The 21,702-nt window shown below is 36.9% G+C and overlaps 3 protein-coding genes across 4 annotated transcripts; 1 reads left to right on the top strand and 2 right to left on the bottom strand.

Annotated features, from left to right (window-relative positions):
• Positions 1-8: 8 nt before the first annotated feature.
• Positions 9-7,302, top strand: LOC130740772 (BEL1-like homeodomain protein 4). Of its 2 annotated transcripts, none has more exons than XM_057593462.1 (6): positions 9-132; positions 223-424; positions 668-1,936; positions 3,092-3,477; positions 4,504-4,564; positions 6,342-7,302. In XM_057593462.1, exons 3-6 carry the CDS (start codon positions 737-739, stop codon positions 6,975-6,977), a joined length of 2,283 nt encoding a protein of 760 aa, XP_057449445.1. In that variant the 5' UTR covers positions 9-132; positions 223-424; positions 668-736; the 3' UTR covers positions 6,978-7,302. The 2 variants fall into 2 exon arrangements, with proteins under 2 accessions (XP_057449445.1, XP_057449446.1); XM_057593463.1 differs by having other exon boundaries at positions 16-132; positions 226-424.
• A 6,832-nt stretch (positions 7,303-14,134) lies between these two features.
• Positions 14,135-16,571, bottom strand: LOC130740774 (uncharacterized). The gene is made up of 9 exons (XM_057593465.1): positions 16,411-16,571; positions 16,186-16,305; positions 16,021-16,088; positions 15,614-15,722; positions 15,449-15,517; positions 15,302-15,359; positions 14,627-14,862; positions 14,482-14,533; positions 14,135-14,390 (listed from the first exon to the last, which is right to left on the bottom strand). The coding sequence occupies exons 1-9, from the start codon at positions 16,411-16,413 to the stop codon at positions 14,323-14,325; spliced, it is 783 nt and encodes a 260-aa protein (XP_057449448.1). The 5' UTR covers positions 16,414-16,571; the 3' UTR covers positions 14,135-14,322.
• A 900-nt stretch (positions 16,572-17,471) lies between these two features.
• On the bottom strand, positions 17,472-21,305 carry LOC130740773 (BTB/POZ domain-containing protein At3g50780-like). Its single transcript, XM_057593464.1, has 2 exons — positions 20,109-21,305; positions 17,472-18,624 (listed from the first exon to the last, which is right to left on the bottom strand). Exons 1-2 carry the CDS (start codon positions 20,715-20,717, stop codon positions 17,677-17,679), a joined length of 1,557 nt encoding a protein of 518 aa, XP_057449447.1. The 5' UTR covers positions 20,718-21,305; the 3' UTR covers positions 17,472-17,676.
• Positions 21,306-21,702: the final 397 nt, after the last annotated feature.

Here is a 21,702-nt window from a genome sequence, read left to right on the forward strand (position 1 = left end):
ACATTATTGGTGGGGAAAAAACTAAAGCAAGAGGTGAAGACCGAAGGAGAGAAAGGACAGCGACGGGTTGCCTTTCTTTTCCTCTCTCTCTCTTTCCCTTTCTCTTTCTGGGTCTGTGTTCATTTGAGACAAGTATGATACCCCAAAGCCTCCATTTTCATTTCTTTATATTTTATATATTATTGTGTATGTGACTATGTGACTTCCACTTTCTTTTTCCAGTAGGTGATTGCAAAAAACAACTTACCGTGAAGAGCATCCTCAGAAAGAGAAAGAGAAAGAGACGACAGACGACAACAGAGAAAGAAAGAGAGCGAAAGGGATCGAGTGAGAAGCTGCAACTGTTACTGTAATATTAAACCTTTCACAAGAGAAAACGATGCCTGAGAACTTTGCATCCTTTCATACCCTGCAACTCTAACAGGTACTACATCACGTCATCACATATCACATATATATAAATATACACACACATATACATATCCCTCCTCTTTCTCCTTCTCTCAACATACATCTATCTTCTCTTAATTTCTATATATTATCTTTCTTTCTATTTTGCTGCCACACATATTTATATGTAATTGATTGACAACAATTCAATTACTACATGAGTGGCAGTGCTTAATATATAGATTTTCACAATTGTTCTTTCATTGATTGTTTACAGTTGGGTCGGATACGGATATTGAGGAAGGTGTGGTGAAGGAAAAGGAGATATGAAGATGTTTTTATTGATATGGGAATAGCAACATCACCACCACTCCCATCCAATATTCTTCTCTCTCAACAGCATTCCAATTCTATGTCCCAAGATTATCACCACCACCACCAGCAGCAAGGAATCTTCACCTTCTCAAATGGGTTGGAGAGATCAGCTGCGCCGCCATCGCCACAGCAGATCCGGAGGGACAACAAATTTAGACCGCAGCAAAGCGGGTTCGAGGCAGCACCGGCATTAGAAGCAATAGAGGAAGGGCTTCCTCCGGTTTACGAAACCGCCGGGATGTTGTCGGAGATGTTTAATTTCTCTCCCGCCACCGCGGCAGAATTGTTGGAGCAGCAGCACATGTCAGCCACGTTTCGGTCCAGGCCGCCGCCGCAAGGAGTGGCAAGTAGCAGTGAGTGGTACGGTGGTGGTGGAAGAAATCAAAACAGCCACCAGCATCAGATTACAGATTCAGCTGCTGCCATGCAGCTTTTTCTGATGAACCCTCCTCCTCCACCTTCTCAAACAAGATCGCCTTCTCCTCCTCCGCATAACCGTCAAGCAGAAACTTCCTCCACACTTCACATGCTTCTTCCTAATCCTGCAGCTTCTTCCAATTCCCTGCAAGGCTTTCCAGGCTCGGGAGGGTCTTATGGACAATTCACATGGGTTCCTGAAAATTCACAAGAAGCTGGAGGCCTTAACAACAACACACCTTCAGAAATTGGAGGTGTTGTGGAAGGTCAAGGTCTTTCATTATCACTCTCATCTTCTTTGCAGCACTTAGAAGCTGCAAAAGCTGAAGAATTGAGAATGGGTGATAATTCTGGTTTTCTATATTTCAATCAAGGAGCACCTTCCAATTCTTCTTCTTCCTCTCAGTATCAGTACAAGACTCATAATCCTAGTCCACAAGCATTGCATTTGCAAGGGGGAACTATAATCCACAACCACCACCAGGGATATGGAGGGTCATCATTAGGTGCAGTGAATGTTCTCAGAAATTCAAAGTATGTGAAGGCAGCTCAGGAATTGCTGGAAGAGTTTTGCAGTGTTGGGAGGGGTCAATTTAAGAAAAGCAAGTTCAGTAACCAGAATTCATCAAATCCTGGTGGTGGCGGTGGCGGCGGTGATTCTTCAAAGGAAGCTCCTCCTCCTCCGCCGTTGTCAGCAGCTGATAGAATTGAGCATCAGAGAAGGAAGGTCAAACTCCTAGCCATGCTTGATGAGGCATGTAATCTCTCTCTTACTCTTTCTCTCAACCTCTCTTCTCCATCAAGAGTCAAGGTCCTCCAATATCATTTTTATTAATTTAGTCAATAAATTAATCACTGCATTATTAATTCATTTTTCTGATTAACAAAACACACATTTCTCTGGCCGGTATCTTGAATTAATTTGCATTTTTTTTAAATAGTCTCAGAAAGTAAAAAGCCGGCAAGATATCATATATGTAAAGACTATAGTATATAGTACTACTAGTAGAGCTGAGTAGGGTTGCATTACATAGGATCAGTTGGTATGGAAATTGTTCTTCCTTATTTTAATATATAATTATTGCTTTTTAATGCTGTGATTTGATTGGTGTGACGATTATTTTTGTATTGATTTTGGGTTTCTGGTGAAAACCATGAATTATGAGATCAAATACGTCCATCAAGAAGCGACGTTCCTCCTGATTAGTAATGAGTGAGATAGACAGACCCCAACAGAAGGAAAAGGAAGAAGAAAGGCACCACCATATCTATAACGTAGCAAGTTGTTATCAATGCCATTTCCACCTTCCAGATCTATACCTATCATGGAAACCTTGCACCAAAAGCCATTGTTATCATGTCTCAGTTGACCAGAAAAATATCCATAGGGGTCTTAATTTTTTCTTTTTCTTTAATAGATAAAATTCATTCATATATTTTTTTTATTCTTTTAAAAAAGTTGTTTATGCCCACAACCAATTCATTGGTGAAGAGTGCTGAAGAGAAACTCAAGAATATTCTTCATTCCCACCCATCACCAATTATTTTAATACTTCATCCCCAATACATGTACTTTGGTTCCACTGTAAAATTATGTAGAATCAATTCTGTTAAACGCCTCCTTAATCAAACTAAACTATCCACATTAATTTGGTATACCAAAAGCTTGCTTGTGTTATTAATGCTAAGTTGGTTAATCTAGCTTTTCATGAACCACCCAACTGATGAGTAAATGAGAAACATGCATGTGTGTAGTCCCTCTATCTTCTACTTTTCCCTTTTTTTTTCTTTTCATTGGTTCTTTCAACATGGCATCATCATAACTATTTATCCTATCCTATCATCATTCATTTCATGATATAACAAGTTGCGGTCATGGGCTAATTTATATACTGACTTTTTTTGGCAGGTTGACCGAAGATACAACCACTACTGCGAGCAAATGCAGATGGTGGTGAATTCATTTGACCTCATGATGGGGTTCGGTGCGGCAGTTCCATACACAGCACTGGCGCAGAAGGCAATGTCTCGGCACTTCCGGTGCCTGAAGGAGGCGATTGCGGCACAGCTAAAGCACAGTTGTGAGGTGCTGGGGGAGAAAGATGGGGCCGGGGGTTCAGGCTTGACGAGGGGAGAGACGCCGAGGCTGAAGATGCTGGAGCAGAGCCTGAGACAGCAGAGAGCGTTCCAGCAGATGGGGATGATGGAACAGGAAGCTTGGAGACCACAGAGAGGGTTGCCTGAACGCTCTGTCAACATTTTGAGAGCCTGGCTTTTTGAGCATTTTCTTCACCCGTATGTTTTTTCTTTTCCCTCTCACCCTCTCTTCTTCATCTTATTAATTAAAGGAAAATAATATAATATATACATTAATTGTTATATTATTTTTAGTTATCAACAAAGTAAAAGAAACACATTCTAGCAATTTTTAAAAGAAGATAATATAAAATTAATAAAAATATAGTATCACTAATATTTAATAAAAACTACTCTATTTAGAGTGGGAGATGAATTAAATAAAGAAATGTACTCTAACTGCTATAATCTCTCATATGTAATTGATTCATTACTGATTATTTTGTGTAAGAAATATCATGAGAGGGCTACCCTTCATGTAAAATTTCAATTTTATTAGTAACATACTTTTAGAAGTGTAATAATTACATTAGTATTCTCTAATCAAATTTGCCTAATACTTTCACTTATTTCTTAAAATGCTTATTTTATTATGTTATAACTAGATAATAATGATCTTTTTTAAATTTACCATGCTATATCATAAAAAGATAACACACTGCAACTGCAAGAAAGAAACTGTGATCATTCACTAAAAATAATAGTAGCAGGGGTGAGAAGGGTGGCAGGAGGAAAGAGAGAATAGAAAAGCCGTAATTTGTGCAATGTCCGTATACATATGATCGTTCACAGCAGCAGTAATGCAGTGATATTGCAGTGTCCTTAGAAGTTGTCTCTCCGCCAAAAAGTTGAATTGGAAAGATGCAGAGTAGAGCATCATGGCTTTAACTAGAATAATTTTTTTCTCAGCATCGATCTTTACCACAAAGGTGTTAACACAAACACCTAAATTAGATTAACTGATTAAGAGTACGTGATGATGATAAAGTAGCTAGCTAGAGACAGTGGTCAGTGTTTGCAGCACCGATCCACTTTACTACTGCTAGGACATAGATCTTTCGTTATTTTTCGCTTAGATTCTCACGCCCATGAAAGAAAGGGAAAGAGAGAAAGGTTTCAAAACTCACCTAGTCTTTATACGGTTAAGGCAAGGGCTCTCATGTCATTTTCTGGTCTCTTTCTCAGGTACCCAAGCGATGCAGATAAGCATCTGTTGGCAAGACAGACTGGGCTATCAAGAAATCAGGTTCGTTCCTTTCCCACTCTAGCTTTCAATTCTTCCACAATGCAATGTATAGAGTCCTACATTGTAGACCTTACAAACAGAAAGAGATCATTATTAGCTATATAGCCTCTGATTTTTTAATTAGATCCATGCATGGCATGGCCCCTTAAAAAAACAAAGTAGAAAGGAAAAGAAACCCATTGATGGAAAGGGACCAGCAGTAATTTCAGATGCCACTTACATCATTTTGGGTTTTGTTTCTTTGTCTTTCTCTATCAGGTAAAATGTCTGTTTTATGCTTCTATTTAATGTGGACTAAGAAAAATTTAAATAAAAAATTAAAAGAGTTTCGATACAAATTGGTTTTAGTACATATATATGAAGTATATTATAAATGTAGTATATAATACTGTATGTACTAAATGTTGAAAGTAAAAGCATGGTTTATAAGTGGACAAGCTTTGGTCATTTTCAAAAAATTTAGTTTTCTCCTCCCCAAAGTTTTTTTTTTTCTAGTTTACTTTTGGAAACTTTACTCCTTGACATAATTAATACTGAAATTAAATGAGCAGAGGTAAGTACAGACGAAGCAATGGGACATGAAAGTTTGCTGCTTTCAATTGAGCTAGCTCACTCCCATTTACTACCCTTTCTCTCTCATATCAATTGGCTTTGTCCAACTACACATTGGGAACCATAAATTGGGGAATTAATGTGTATTTTGGGGTTGTGATGTTAATGTCTTCCATCTTCTTTGCTAATGCCATGTTATCCATGCAACTTCGCCTGCTAGGTCGTTGTTATCTCAGTAATATAGTGATATAGAATGTTGCACATAAGATATGCTTCATTTTCACACGTTTTATAAATATATAGTATTGCACATAAGTTATCCTTTTCCCCAAAAGATATATTACTATAGAAATAATATTTTTATTAGAAGAATTGGACAACTATAGGAATATAAATTTATTATTTCTATTATTATAATCAGTTTTTCTTCTCCTGTATTGGCCTAATTTATTTTGAACATGTGCAGAATCTGCACTTATTATGTACTTCTGTATTTGTCCAGATAATCCAAAAACTATATATAATACTAGTGAGTACTTGTAATTTAGTGTCGGAGAAAAATCAGAAAGATAAAGCCTATGAATTTCCTTGTATGCCTACCCCCTGCAGTGGTCAGTATATGGGGTAGGACTTAACTTTAAGGTCATACAACAATTAAAGCACTGTCATGTTTTAGAGGAAACTACTGATGAATAGTTCCATTTGTAGGATAATGTAATCCCGTTATATGTCATGTTAAACATGCTATTTCCTTGTCCTTTGTGTCACACCATATACCTCGGTGCCTAATCACCGTTTACCACATAGAGGGACAAACAGCGAGTTAGAATGAAAGATTTTCCATGCCCTTTTTTTCTTGTGTTTGATGAATAGTAATATTATCTATTGGTTAAACATAAACTATATACTTTGGTGAGAAAATGATTGAGTTATGTTTGGAAATTTAGTTAATTCTTGCAGATGTTATTCTGACAAATTTTATGCTATTAATACGAGATGATGTGTTAAGAAGTAGTCATACATTTACTAAATATAGATTAAATAAAGTGTTTATAAATGGTAGAATGACGTACCCTCACATCTTAGGTTTTAAGACAGAGTTGGACTTAGACCAAATTGTTAAGTATGGGCTAGAAATGATGCATTTACTAAAAAAACTAAATGATGGATCCATGGATAGTACAAGTGTATATTGAGTTGGGATGTTTGGTTTGATGCAATGCAGGTATCAAACTGGTTCATAAATGCCAGGGTACGGTTGTGGAAACCCATGGTGGAAGAGATGTACCAACAAGAACGCAAAGAAGTAGAGTGTGCAGAAGAGAGAGAAAGGAACCAAAGCAATAGTGGCCAACAACAAGCACAAACTCCAACCACACCACCATCATCTGCAACATCAACAGCGCCACCACCTCCAACAACAACAACGACAAAACCAACAGGCAAAAGATCCGATATCAATGCCACTGAAAGCGACCCTTCACTCCATGCAATCAATAGATCACAAAGCTTCTCGGAAAACCAAGCAAACCATTCAGCCACCACCACGGCCATCAACAATGCCACCACCGCCTCTGAGGTGGCGCCACCCGTGTCTCAGTGCTTTGACTCAGTCTCAGACGATGACCTGCCACCGCACAGGTCAATTATGGCCGCAGACGACAAGTGTCGCCATGGCAGCTTGGTTGCAGCAGATTACGGGACCGCGCCTGCAAGTGGTGGTGGTGGTGACATTGGATCCACACTCATCAGATTTGGGACCACCGCCGGTGACGTGTCACTCACCCTAGGGCTACGCCACGCCGGGAACACGCCGGAGAAAACTAATTCCTTCTCTGTTAGAGACTTTGGAGGGATTTAATTAGACAATTCAATCAACATAGTACTCACATTATTACATCATCATAATATGATCATATACAAGAAGATGCATGCTTTATTAATTATGTTATATCATCACAAGATAACATTTTTTGCCCCTTTGATGTCTCTCTTATATTCCTTAGTCTTTTTATTTGCATTGTGAAAGGACAGCAAAAAGTGGTAATAAGATATGAGAAACGCAGTCTTAAGTTATAGCTAGTTAGGTGTAGCTCTATCTCTATATATTGTACAACTGTATAGCAGATTGTTCTCCATGATTTTGTTGGCCATATATGTATTTAATTGTTCGATTTTTGTAACTACACTAACCTTAAATTAGTTTGATATATCTTGATCTGGTTATTGCACTAACCTTAAATAATAACGTAGTGTTTTAGTTTATTTACATCCAACTTTCTCTTTCATTCCATTTCCTTTTTATTGAGAATTCAAGAGCGAGTTAAAATCTCACATTGATAATGAGTGAGGTGAAGACATTGTAAGAGATGTGACCCGTAAACTCAATATTTTAAAGTTTTAGGTAAAGATGTGGTGTCTAGTAATCTCTTGGTGGTTATTGGTGTAGGCTCATAAACTCCTATTGTCTCTCCAACAAGTGATATTAAAGTTGATGGACAATGTAGTCATGGTGACGACTCGTTGAATTGAAAGTCTTCCGATAGAAAATTTGGCAAGACAATAATATAATGGACGGATGTGATGACAGTGGAGGTCGTGGCTGCGACAATAGATGCTAGCTATGACAACATCAACAAGACATCACTGGAAATGACAAGGAGGTTGTGTTGTGGCAATATTAAGGGGTTGAGGGTTTGAGGGGATTAAGAAGTAAAGGGCGGCAAATTTGACGATGGAGTAGACAAAGGGTGGCAAATCCGGTGTCGGTGGGGGGAAGGTGCGATAGAGGGAGAGTGGTTGAGGGAGATAGGGAGTGAAGAGCGAATCTGACAATGGAATAGACAAAGGGTGGAAAGTCTGGTGTCGATTGGTAGGGGGAGGGCGCGACATTGGGAGATAGGAAGTGAAAGGGCGGCAAATCTAACGGTGTAGCAGACAAAGGGTGGCAAATCTGGTGTCGGCGGGGGAGGGTACGACATAGCGAGAGTGGTTGAGGGAGAGGACATATCTAGTTCGAGGAAGTTAGAGAGTAAAGGGGTAGCATATATGGCGAAAGATGGAGGAGAGGGCGGCAAAGGGAGATTGGGTAGGGGTTTGAGGGAGTTAGGGAGTCACACAAATATTAGCGTCTGTTAGGCTGACACAAGCTTGTGGGCTACAAGATGGACTTGTTCGAGATCAGCCTTTATTGATGTTAGGGCAATCGATAAATGTAGCGTCGACCTAAATTTGCTTCTAATTGTCGATGACTAGATGCTGACTTAGCCGGTGTGTAAGCGTCGGTCCTAATATCAATGCTAATTGTCAATAAGCAACACTAACTTTAATTTAATTGGCGTTTTTTTTGAACAGTTTGCATCAACTTTACGTTTGTTAGTGCGAAAATTAGCATCAACCCCACACTAGTTTTTGACACCTGCTATGAAAATTGAGATCAATTCATGCAAAAGTGTAGTCATAATCTAAATTAATGAGTTTGTAATAGTAATTTTGAAAGTTTAAAACCTACTACAATTCAAGATTAGGACGTGTTTGGATAATTTCAACACACCTACAAGCTTGTCAATTCCATTTCTGTTATATGTAGAATTTACGGGAACAGGAGGAAATTGTTGCTGCTACACGTTTGTTCCGTAAAAACCAAAACAAGAACTGGCGCGCAAAGCAACAAGCACTTGTCACCTAATATATTTCTTAACACCGCATAGTAGTAATGTTGATTTTTACAAGGTTGTTCTACTGCAACAATCAAGGTGGCTTTTTTAATTTGACTCTAGATTTCACACACGAGTTTGTTTTGGATATAAGTAAAGATTTTGGGATAGTGTAGTTGATGATGAACCATGACCCTAGAATTGTTAGTTTGTCTTGTGTAAGTTACACATTGAATGGGGAAAGAAACTGACGAAAAATTGATACGATGGCCTTTGATGAATTAAATTCCATCACATTTAATTTAATGAAGGAAGCCCACAGTTGCCAATGAGTATGTTGCAGTGTGGAGAGGAGATCGATGCTCAGATGACAGCAAATTTTGGGCTGCAGGGCCCCACCATTTGCAATGACACAAAACTGAAAGAAAGAAGAGTATCCTTCAGATCCCTATGGCTATGGATGGGTCCCAGAAGAAATTTCCAATAAACAGCTGATATGAGAGGCATGAGCTAGAGACCAGAACTATCTTAGAATTTAGGTTAAGATTTATGTCTACCCATAAGACCATCTCCAATGGTTTCAACATTCAACACCCTCAACACTTCACTTTTTCTCTTCCCAACATTCTACATCACATTCTCTCTCCAATTCAACACTTCATTCAACTTTTACCCACTCCAATGGTTTTTCATTCAACATCCTACCCCACCACTTTTTTATTTCATATTTTCATTTAATTTTATATTTTTCTTTTTATGATTACATAAAATTAAAATTTTCGATTTAAATTAAATTAAACAATAATTTATTTACTTAAATAAATTAAATTAAATTAAATTAAAACACTTAACAATTTAATATTTTTTTAAAAAAATATATACAACAATTTATTTTATTTTTTTAACTTAAAAACTTGTGGAAAGATAATAAGATGGTGGAAAACTTCATTTTTTTTTCTGTGTCCAAATCAAACGAACCAAATCTCTATTTATAGATAAAAAAAATTATGAATTTTGGTAAAAAAAATTATATTTTTTAAAAATTTTTTTGAGTGAAATAATTGAGTTGGAAAGATTAGAAAAAAAAACGAAATCCGTCGGACCAATCAGCTATGGCCACGTGTCGCGTTCCAATCAAACATGCACCTCTCTCTCTCTCCAATCAAACCTGCACCAACGAGGGCGTGCCACGTGGCGCCGGGTGCAGGTTTCAACTCCGTTTAACATCTTCATCATCTCTCTCCATAATTCAACTTTCAACACTTACAATAAACACCATTGCACACACAATTCAACATTAAACATACCAACTTCAACACCATTGTAGATGGTCTAACATGTGAGAGTTATTTTACTATTTATAAGCAGTTATATTTCCATATCTCTAATTAGTAATTAATGTAAAACTTTAACAACCTTCTCATGTTTATAACTGAATGGTTGAAGTGTGAAATTTATATGAATAAATGTTTATATGTAGCTACGAGTAGCCCACTTAAAATTTAGGAGGCTAGTTTTTTATGGTAAAGTTAGGTCCAACCAAAATTATAAGATGGTATCAAAGCATATCTTAAATCTATTTTATAAACCAACAATATATTGGTCACTCTGTTCGTTCCAGCAAATTTCATGATTCAAATGTCTTATCCTATTTTAAACGTGAGAGGTAGTGTGTTAAGTAGGGGATGAAACTCGCTCAGGGCGGGGAGGCACTCCACGCTCCCCGTCCTCACATCCTACTTCCATCTTCATCCCCATCCCCACAACAAGATGAACTTTTACCTCATCATCTCTGTACGGGGCATCGAACAAGTCATTTTAAATTTTTAAAAATTAAATCACCCGTACAAATACTACAAGTCTTTAAGCAATAAATTTAAAAACGACATGCGGCATCTCAACTATTTCAAATTCAATATAAATATATAATAAAGTTCAAAGAACATTAATTGAATTCATCACACAATATATGAATTCTATAAAATATAAACGATTTAAAATGTAAAATCCAACCTTCAATTCATCCATAATGTGAATTTCGACACTCAAACATGTTAAAGGAGGTTTAGATCTCGTAGTTTTTTTAAGAAAACATGAATGTGTATGTGATTTGTACGTGGTTACAAAAATTAATATCACCCTTTTTTTTTGTCAATGAAAACCAATATCACCTAAATCTAAAACAAACACATTGTAATTAATTAAGCAAATCAAGAGATAATTTTATACACTCAGCCTCGGGCCAGGGCCCATATTTTAATAATTTTGATGACGCTTAAACCCTGCTTTGCTTTTTCTTTGGTTTGCATATATGGCCCATATTGCTCATTCCCCTCACCTTTCCCCAATGCGTTATCAATACTAAGTTTGTGGTCCATGCTAATCTCAAAACAAGAATCTTCAGATCGATCATATATGCTTTTATTTTCTCAATTTGTTTTTGTGCGCTGGAAAAACAAAGATATTCAGACATTGCCTAGAGGCTAGAGATCTTCTCCTAAAACACATTGGTGGTATGCATTGGAGAGATGCTGATGCATGTTAATTCTTCACATAACTTGAAAAAAGGGTCCCAAACTTTTGTGAGTTTGACACCCAATATAGTCATACAAATTTTCGGGCAGTTTTTAACCATCGTTAATATGTATTGCCACGAAAACAGCTATTGGAAACTAAAATTTGAAATGTATTTTTGAAAATTTCATTCCAAGAATTAAAACCCAAAATGTAATTTCTTTGGATAATACATTCACGAATTTAGCTTATGTTAACATTTTTTTAACTTAAGTACTTAACACACTGATAACGGTATTTCCAACTTCAACACAATACTAAAATCTACACGGTTTCATATATCATTTTCCTTTTTAAAATGGATGGTCGATGAGGATTAATTTCTCAGAAAAGCTAACGGGGGATAAGGTTGGAGACAGAGGGCCATCAAACAAGTTGGCAGTGTATAACAAAGCGCACATTTATCTAGCAATCATGACTCATCAGGAGTCAGGCCAGGACCACACTATTCATTCAAATCCTCAGCTGAATAAAAGTCATTTATATTACAAACATAGATATTAATAGTGTAAGGTAAAATCATGTTTAGTTAATTTTTAAAACTAATTTCATTTTCATATTGAAAAGGAAAGAAATAAGCGATTTTAATTGTATCACAGTTATCAATTTAGTTTTTCATTCTTCTTTAAAAATGTGTTAACTGTACTACCAAGAAATCGGAGGTTAGCACTAAACTAAACTACCAGTTTCCCCTATTTTAATTTCTAGGAGTGAAAAATTCCAAAGTCACGAGCAATTGCTATCGAATTGATTTCACGTTAAGGTAAAAACTTTTCAAATGGGGTATGATTTGGAATCTCCAGGAGATGATCATTTTCTTGTCTGAGATGAGACAGAGTAAAAGCAGTATTCATTTCTGCTAGCTGCATGCAGCATATGTCATGTTGACATTAAATAATTGAAAGAGACTAGGAATTTAAAATATCTCTGTCTAATTTCTTCTGGGGGTGACGGTGCGGGATTAAGACAGATGCAACTCCAAGTTTGACATATGAGAACTCCAGGTAAACTATCTTTTATTACATCAGATCAATCGCATGTTGATTGGTAGTGAATGGTGATGTTGAATGTACCTCGGCTCGGATTTAGATGCTGCTAACCTAGTGAAATCTAGGCACACGTAGCTAGATTTAAATGTTTGAATGAAGTGATACTAACGTGGTGATTTTACATGTTAAATATCTTATATGATAGGACAAAATCCAATCAATTACCCAAACGAGTGTAAAACTTCTTCAAGAGGACACAATGAAAGCGCACGGGTTAACGGTGGCTCTGGGCTCTGCTTCGATCTGAACGACTTCTCTACAAAGTGTTGTGGTGTGGACCTCCCACCAATGGTACTTGCAAGGACACTAAGTGATGAGTAAAGAGATTAATTTAATACCATAGCATACTCGAGTAGTGAGATATGCCAGCTTTTGGGACAAATAACACGGGACGACCAGATACTCAAAGTCGAGATTTGAGGAGTACATTGCGTTAGTTTTGGACAACTTACTTGGTAGCCATGAGAATGAGTCAGACTTTATGGTTCTACACCATATTTAGGTCAAGCTATAAAACGAGAATTCCAAGTGAATTAGCAATACTTTATGCGATAATTGATTGGCCACGACCAACAACAACAAAGTGTTGGTCTGGCCCGAGAGAATGAACTTTACCGAATTAGGATGTATTGGAAACAATATAAATTAGAAACGAGGTTGGGGACTAGTTTGCCACATTCAGGGACTAATTTGAGGTCCCAACATTCCAGTTCCACGTATTCAGTCCAACTAGGAGAAAAAAAATATCATTAACGTCTCACATTATTTAACGTCAGGAAACTTGACTTTTGCCCCATTCATGGACCGCATGATGGGTTTTTAAAGTTTAAATACCAATTTGAAGGCGGATGACACTTTTAGGGACCAGCTTGACTATTTACCCCCCCTTGAATCTGACTTCCTTTTCTTGTCAAATTTTGTATGGATGCAAATATGCATACAGAATAGGGTTAGAAAATTTTATTTGACAGGGCTGTCAACTCCATGGCATCCTTTTTGGACAAAGGTGCTGCAGCCTGCTCATACTTATACGTAAAAGATCAAATCAAGCCCACTTAAGGAGCCTCATGCTAACAAAAAAAACATCTTTAGACAAAATATAAAGAACATAATCTTCAGGGGTAAAACTAAATCCCCGCCCAACATATTCTCCTCCCTTCCTTCTCGCATTCTCTTCTCCCGGTAATTTCATTATACAGCAATCCTTACAGAGAACCAAGCCCCCATCATTAGAAGATAATGCAAGGGCTTCCAGACTTGAAAAATATATATTTTCACAACCATAATAACTGGAGCATATAGTTCAGCTCCACTCAAGACGACCTTTTGAAGGTTATCAAAACCAAAGCGGAGCATATTCTAAAAATATATTCACTCCATTATCTTCAGCGAGCAAATTTACAAACTAGAATCATGCCCTGGTTGTGAATTTTAAACCATTGAATGATAAATACATGTTTTGTACGTAGTGTCCAAAAGTTTGTTAGGACTAAAAAACCAACTCAAGGAACATCAAATTGCTTGTGAAAAAATCATTTAACTCTATCTTAGCACATCCGTTATTATATGCACTAGTGGTTTCTTCATTAAAATTTGGCAATATTGTTAACTCTAAATGATGAAGTGCTAGATTTGATCATTGCATTGAGCAGAACTCTAAATGATGAAGTGCTAGATTTGATCATTGCATTGAGCAGAATAACAGAAAAATAAAAGGAATAGCAGAACACGACATATCATAATCCAATAACAAAAATCTCTCACTAAATTCCAAGATGAAGTCTCAAGTACCAGCAAATACTACATAGTGTTTCGTAACATTGGGGATGGAGGTATAGTTTATACCTACAAGACTGCGAAAATCATGGGAGATGAACTTAACCACTGTTTTTGAAGTCATGTTAGAACTCCAATACTTGCTCTGACCTTAAACAAGCAAGACAGCATTTATACAACCATCATTTTCTGGGTTATTGGTAACCTGAGCATACTTACCTGCATCCATGGCAAATAAAATCCAATGCATCAGTTCCCATTAAAAATTCAATCAATCATGACAGCCAAAATACAAGTAACAAAATCTTACCCCACACAACTTTTCCTGCAGGAGTGACCAGACCAAGTTCACTGCAATTCACCTAAAATTACAGGAAGAGTCAGCATCAACTTAAATGCTTTAGATTGTGTCAATGAAAATAACCCTCAATTAAAAGAGCAGGAAAGATAAACACCTCAATAATAGTTCCCTTGGTCATGACACCAAGAGAGGTGTACATAGGGCCATTAGGGTTTTTCTTCACTCCAATTATTTCTAGATTGAATGTGCATTTAAGTTCTGGATGAGTGACATGAGCTTTGGTGAATCGCAGTCCAGTAGGACGAATGAACCGCTCATACTTTGGAGGTTTTCTAGTAAAACCAGGCCCAACAAATGTAGCTTTGGTAACCATTCTCTTCCATTGCTTGGCTGCAAAATGGTGAGCCAAATACTATCAGATGTGTTGCTGAAATGATCAATTATGCATTCTCTATAATACCCTTTAAAGTCATTTAAAAAATAATACCCTTTAATGAACTAAGAGACTACAGATCAAAGACAGTAGAACACCATTAGAAAAAAAAAATCTCTCCAATCATATATAATAAAATCACAAGATGTCAAGATCATGATTGGAAAAACAACATCACAAACAAGCTCAACCTATTCAAGCAAAGAAATAGAGATTTTTTGGCTTCGTGCATAAACAAGCTAAGAGGAGGGAACTAAACAAGAGTGAATGCATAAAGATGAAGATATGACCACCACGTAATGTTATTAGTACTTGAAAAATAACATATTCATACCATTTTAATCATGTGGATCCAATAACGATCACAAGACCAGAAGTAATAAATGTAAAACTTACTCTTTCTTTTACCAGTGCGGACCACTTTGAACATTTCATCTTCAGCCACAGGACGTACCTGCAGAAATGAGAAATCACACATTCACGCTAATACTCAAGAGATATCATCAAGCGTTATCTAATCAAAAGTACAGAATGCAATCTCACCTTAGGTAGGGGAACATCCCATCTCCCAGCCTTCTCCTTCCTCTTTTGCTTAATGGTGTTGCTAATAATCTAAACATAGAAATTATATTACTTCCAAGAAAAGATAACAAAGGGATCTGAAGTCAAAACTGTGTTTCAACACCTCCTGTGTGACATATCACATACCTTTGCCCTGGCTGTGTTCTCACGATCCATAAGATATGCAGGAATAGCTCCCTCTTGAACATTATCATCAGCCTTTCGCCTGGACGTTGATTCTTCATGCATGGCAATACTGTTGAAACGCCAAACGGCAAAAGTTAAATCATTTTCTCATCAATAAAAACAGCCTACGAACAAATCTATCCCGACGAAAAACTAAATATGCTAATTATTCAACACCATACAACAACTCCATATTAAACATGAAATTGAAAAATAATCCATATTTAAGGAATCAACCACAAATGTTTTTGGCATAAACACATACACAATACATGAACAGTAAAATTAAAATTACTGCTTCTGCATCAACACATTACATAGAAGTTAAGTTAAAAATAACAAAATAAAGAAAGATAAACAAAACTGACGTTCTTTTCATCTGTGCCTTTTCAGCATAATTTTTCTTAGCAATCATCTTGCCCTTAATACCAATAGCCTGTTAAATCAAAATAAAACAAGAATTCAATTAGAATTATGAAAATACAACTAACTGCATAGCAAGTTTAAATGAAAACAATTGAAATTAGTGAAACCTTCTGCGCAATTTGTGAACGCTTGTGAACTTCACGAGCATCCTTCTTGCGCTTGCGCTCGAAGTGATCAGGACGGTAGCCATAGTCTCTTCTATGGCGTTCTATGTAATCCCCTTGCGGCTGCGATTTACATAAACACAGTCAGAAAAAAACGCATGCGAAATTGAGAAATCTTGAACTGAACGAGTGTGACTGATAAGTGGAGAATGAAGTTGAAGAACGAACCATGGTGGCGACGGTGATGAGGTTAGCGGAGAAACAGCGACGGAGGCGGTTGTGAGAATGTGAGGTCAAGTTTCAGATGTGTGATTGTAAAAAAAAAAACGACGACGTTTTGACTCAAAAGTGTTGGACCCGTGTACGGGCCCGGGTCGGAGTTTTCTGCTCATAAAAACTTGATCTGGTTTTAAAAAGGCTTAAAAATCAAGCTGGCCAAAAAATTCCAGGCAGCCCAATTTGTGTCCAAACTGGTCTGACCCACCCACCCGCTGACCTGTGAACTAGAGATGGAAGTAGGACAAGCTGCCGATAGGAGTCAGTAGCCTAGTTAATATATAAGTTATGTCAAAAGCTTTTTCAATAGCATATTTAGTTAAAAAGAAGAAGAAGAAGAAGTATTATTGAAATTCTGAATTATATTTTTATTATAATTTCTTGAAACTATATTATTGACTTGTTTATGGATTTAAACATGTTGCTCTACATAATGATTTAAGTTAATGAATAAATGTCCTGAGAAATGGTCTTGTAACCTATTTAAATATATCAAATGAGGTATTAATTTAAATAAGTTTCTGGTCTTAAGAAGTTCAAGATAACCTTTTTCTTTATTCTCACACTATCTATTAACATCTATATAATGAGATTGACCTATTTACAAGTAGTTTTGTTTTAATGTATTTTAATCTATTAGCATATAGGCTTCTTGTCCTAGTTACACATAGGTTTGTTTGTCTACTTAATTTTCCTGTTATTAAACAAACCATTAAATAAGCTAATGAGTCATTCTAGACTTTTGAAGAAGGTCAAGCTAGACCTGAAAAAACTTACAACAGATAACAGACCAATTCAGACCTTGAATCTTTTAAGCAAGTCAAAGTCTATTTATGCAAAGCTCATCTTATTTCCACCCCTACCGTGAACTGACTAAATCGAACAAAATCTCGTCGAGGTGGGCCATTATATTGCATGATCGGTTTAGATTGGATTGAGTTTTTTTACCTGAATCCGACCGAAAAAGATTTATGTATAATAAAGTTACTGAAAATTACAATTCAAATGAGAGATTTGTATACATCATGTCATTTTTACTCAGTACCCGCTATCAAATCATGCAATGACCATATATACAACAAGTCTTGGTATAAGTCAGGAGACAAATCAACATATCATTGCACTTCCTCTGTCAACTAAAAAGAGAAATTTCAAACCCATTTTAAGATATATCCATGAACAATTGAACATACCACATGCTGCTTTGACAACATTCAGTTAACTATTTGGCATAGCATTACCTTGTCCTTCCACATATGGTTTAATGAAAGTTCTCCGCCACCAAACCTCAAAAGCTCTTTGAAGATTGGGACATCCATCACCACTTTTCAAGAAACTTCCAACCCAAGAAAGCAAAATATTTTGTTGTTCTTCCAAAGGCAAGGTGAGAATCGTCCTTCCGATTCCTTCCTCCACAAGTTTCCAATCAAATGACCGGCATCCATGCTGCAACCAGTTGTAGTCGTTGATCAGAGGTTGCAGCCATGTCTGTAACAGCAGCCGGCGCGTGTTTTTCAACGGTAATAACTCCCCTCTTCCAATTCCGACATATAGTCTTCCTGAAATGCAGCTGACGTGATAACGAAATACGATAGGCAGCTTTCCATGTAGAGCAGCCAATTCCTGCTGGTTTGCCCACATCAGGGCAAACTCATCCGCGGCTTGTTTGTCGGATAAAATCTCAAGCAACCATAACAAGTTATCAGCTTCAAGAGCTATATGTTTCACTACAGGTTCTCTGTTATCACTAGGTGTGTCTGCAAAGCCTAGTTCTGCAGCCTGGTTGAACAGAGATAATAGAGAATCCAAGCAGCTTCTGCATGACCTATAAATCATGTCATTGTTACAGATGTCATCTGAACCCGCAGGGCATGGAAATCTGTTATTCTCTCTGAGGAGCTTTAGAACTATGGATTTCATCTCTCGGCGACCTCTCTCCTCATTGCTTTTGAGAACAAGCTCAAGAATATGGGATAGAGTGTCTTTTGGGCCATTAGAAGCATCAAAAGAAACACGTTTCAGCACGGGATTGACCCCGGTTCCTTCTCGTTGGAGTCTTAGTACAGTTGACACCACCTTTTCTTCTTCTTTTCCAACCCAGGGGACTGCCTCCAAGTACTCCAAACATGATTGGATGCATAAGCTGAAGCCAAGGAATTCTGCAACCTGCAAAATAGTTTCTATCAAGTGTTCAAAAGAACTATAAAGTCCTAACATATACTCCCCCAATAGTAACTACAAGAAATTATTATACATGATTAATACAAACTGACAACTATAGATATGCAGAAAATGCAGAATCATAAAAAGTTTCACCCAGCTAACTTCAAACTATGCAGATAATAAATACTATGCTCTCGCAGGAAACCGGTTATAAGGATGAAATTATGCTGAGTTCTAATACGCAGCCCAGATCCAGGCCTAATAACCCTTTGCATGTCATTTTTTGCCATAACCCAGATCTATGACAATCTTGAATATCTCGGATATTATTACACTCTTGTATCCTTGAGAAATCGTAGAGACATCAGATCGCGGATCTTACGCCTCTGCATAAAACCATATCCAAATATAATCTATAGATCACCTATTCCAAGTATCAAGGCGACTGAATCTTGTATTCTTAGACAGCTATTGTGTTATATAAATGAGGTCACCCTCACCACTAGGTACACTAGTATGATCCCTTGAGTTATTACTATCACTCTTTCTTCTATGAGCACCATCATAGCAAACCTCACTATCCATCAATGTTAGCTCAAGATCACCTCAAAATCCAAATCAGATCAATATATAATTTAAACTATTTTCCAAGGAGAAACGAAAAAAACCCATGTAAGTATGTAACACCATGCTTATATTATTATCATCATGGAAATTCACATTTATAACGCATTTGAAAGAAACTGGATCAGATAGAAAAGGAAATAGAAGAACCGAACTAAGAGATGGATTTCTCTTCTTGAAGAAGAAAATGATTGACAACATACTCTAGTATTGGAGACACTAATCTCTCCCAAAACTGGTCCAATTTCTTAAATGAAGCCCTTTTATCTGCTCTTCAATCTATTATACGAAATGTAACAAACTACTAACAGTTAACTAATTGATAGTAACAACTGTCAAACTATTTAACTAACTAACACCATTACAATGATCTTTAATTCAGGTCCAATCCTTTAACTATCAGCCCCTTGAATTAACTGTAATGCACTGGTTTTCATTGCATAACAGCAGCTCCAAATTATCAGATAATCATGATGTTGGCATGCTAGTTTAGATTGTCACAAAGCAGTAAAAATATCTTTCATTGAGTTTATATTTATATCTATTCCATGACAGATAAAATGCAGTTGGTAGCAGCATTATGAATCTAAATTGTAAACTCTCCCATTACTAACTTAATATGAAATTAAGACTCCTAACATTCCTTAGTGGATATATTAATATAGGAATCAAATGGAACTTTTCAGCCAAACAAATCAACATGCACCACAAAAATAATCAGAAAAGTATACTATCAGTAAGAATAAAAGAGCAATAATAAACCACATATCACTTCCTCAAAATGCCTTATACAACAAAATTCAATTCAGGCAATACCATCAAAGTAGATAGTAAACATCAAAACATGACAGAAAGCAAATTACCTTGAGTATTCGGAGGATGCGAGAAACCGTTTGCTTCATGAGCCGCTGTTTCATTTCTCTGCAGTACATAAGCCCAACCGTTTCAACAAACATTTCAACATCCTCACAATCATCAACTCGGAGAAATGACAAACCACAATCCTCATAGAATTTCTCAGCAAAGAAACTACTCTTCTCTGTTAGAACATCCCTGTGCAAGCTCAACTTCACACAAAACCCCTGCTTTCCGGTTAGAACCACCTTCATATCACAAGTTCCAGGTTCACCAAACTCAATAGCCACCTTTTTGGGCAGAGTTTTTTCAGTTTTGGGTTTGGGAACAGCTCTCTCTGCAGCCACAGAACATTGTTGAGCATCTGAATCCACCATCCTTGATGGGGCAGGTACTGTTCTTCTCTCATCACTCACTGAAACTTCTCTTTTCTGAGCACTAGTGTTTGGATTTGGTGAAGAGGGTTTAGGCTTATTCAGAGGACTTTGAGTCTTCAGGGTTTTCTGAAACACTGCAGGGGAAGGGCAACACCAAAATCCTTCAGGGGTTACAGCAATTGGAACACTTCTGATCTTGGTTTGATCTTGCTCCACCCGGGTAGGCCTAATTTCTGCCATCACTGGCAGGATTCAAAGGTAATTTGGAACAAGATATAGCATCAATCAGAGGAAAAATGATGCAGGGGAAAAATGATGCAGTTTCACACAGATTGCATGGAATATGAGGAATGTTTAATTAATGCACTGAAAATCCCATATTTTTCTCAAATGGAAAGGAATTTGAACGGAAACTGAAACCCAAGAAAAGTAGCAGGAAGATAAACACATGTATGTGAAAAAGTTAGATATCTGAGCACATCAAAGTTAGCTACATATCACTGATATCAGCACAAAGAAAATGACACTTCTTTCTGTGTGTGTGGACACTAGTCACTAGTGGAGTAAGCGGCAAAAGCAGAAAACTTGATAAGAATTGGTCACATGAGAAACCTGTGATGTGATTAACCATGTCTTATCTAATTCTAATGCCTTGTCCCAACGTCCAAAATGATTGAACAGGAGCTCAAGTGGTTGACCATCAAGGGAACCATTAAACTCAGTTTCAGTGAGGACTAATGAGTGTGTACTCACTCTTTTAATTTGTAAGGTAGACAACACCACTAGACCCCAAAAATAAAGATAATGAGTCTCTCATGGGGTGTGTTTCTTACTTTCAACTTTACCTGTTCTTATGCTGCTTTTCATGATTTGAGTCTCAGAATTCAACTCCATTTCTCTTCTCTTTAATCACACAGAGAATTCTTTATTAATAAAATACAAAAAAAGTAATAATGTTTTAGTTCTCTACACTCAACTCAATAATTAAACAAACAGCCAACAGGTATATATGAGATTTTTTTTTATGGATGTGGTACTGGTACTCATGTGAGTATATAGTAAAGCTGAGATCTACACCACCAAGCATACATTAATTAACTTGTGATTGTTTTGATTTACGTAGAAGTCTAGAGTTCAAATTTCTATAAATGTAGCTAGACATAGTCATCACAGGCTGCTTAAAAATGATTAGAGGTGGTTTAAATAAAAAAGTAAAGTTGAAGTC

Source organism: Lotus japonicus, chromosome 2 (genome assembly GCF_012489685.1).
Source record: "Lotus japonicus ecotype B-129 chromosome 2, LjGifu_v1.2".
Lineage (NCBI taxonomy): Eukaryota > Viridiplantae > Streptophyta > Magnoliopsida > Fabales > Fabaceae > Lotus > Lotus japonicus.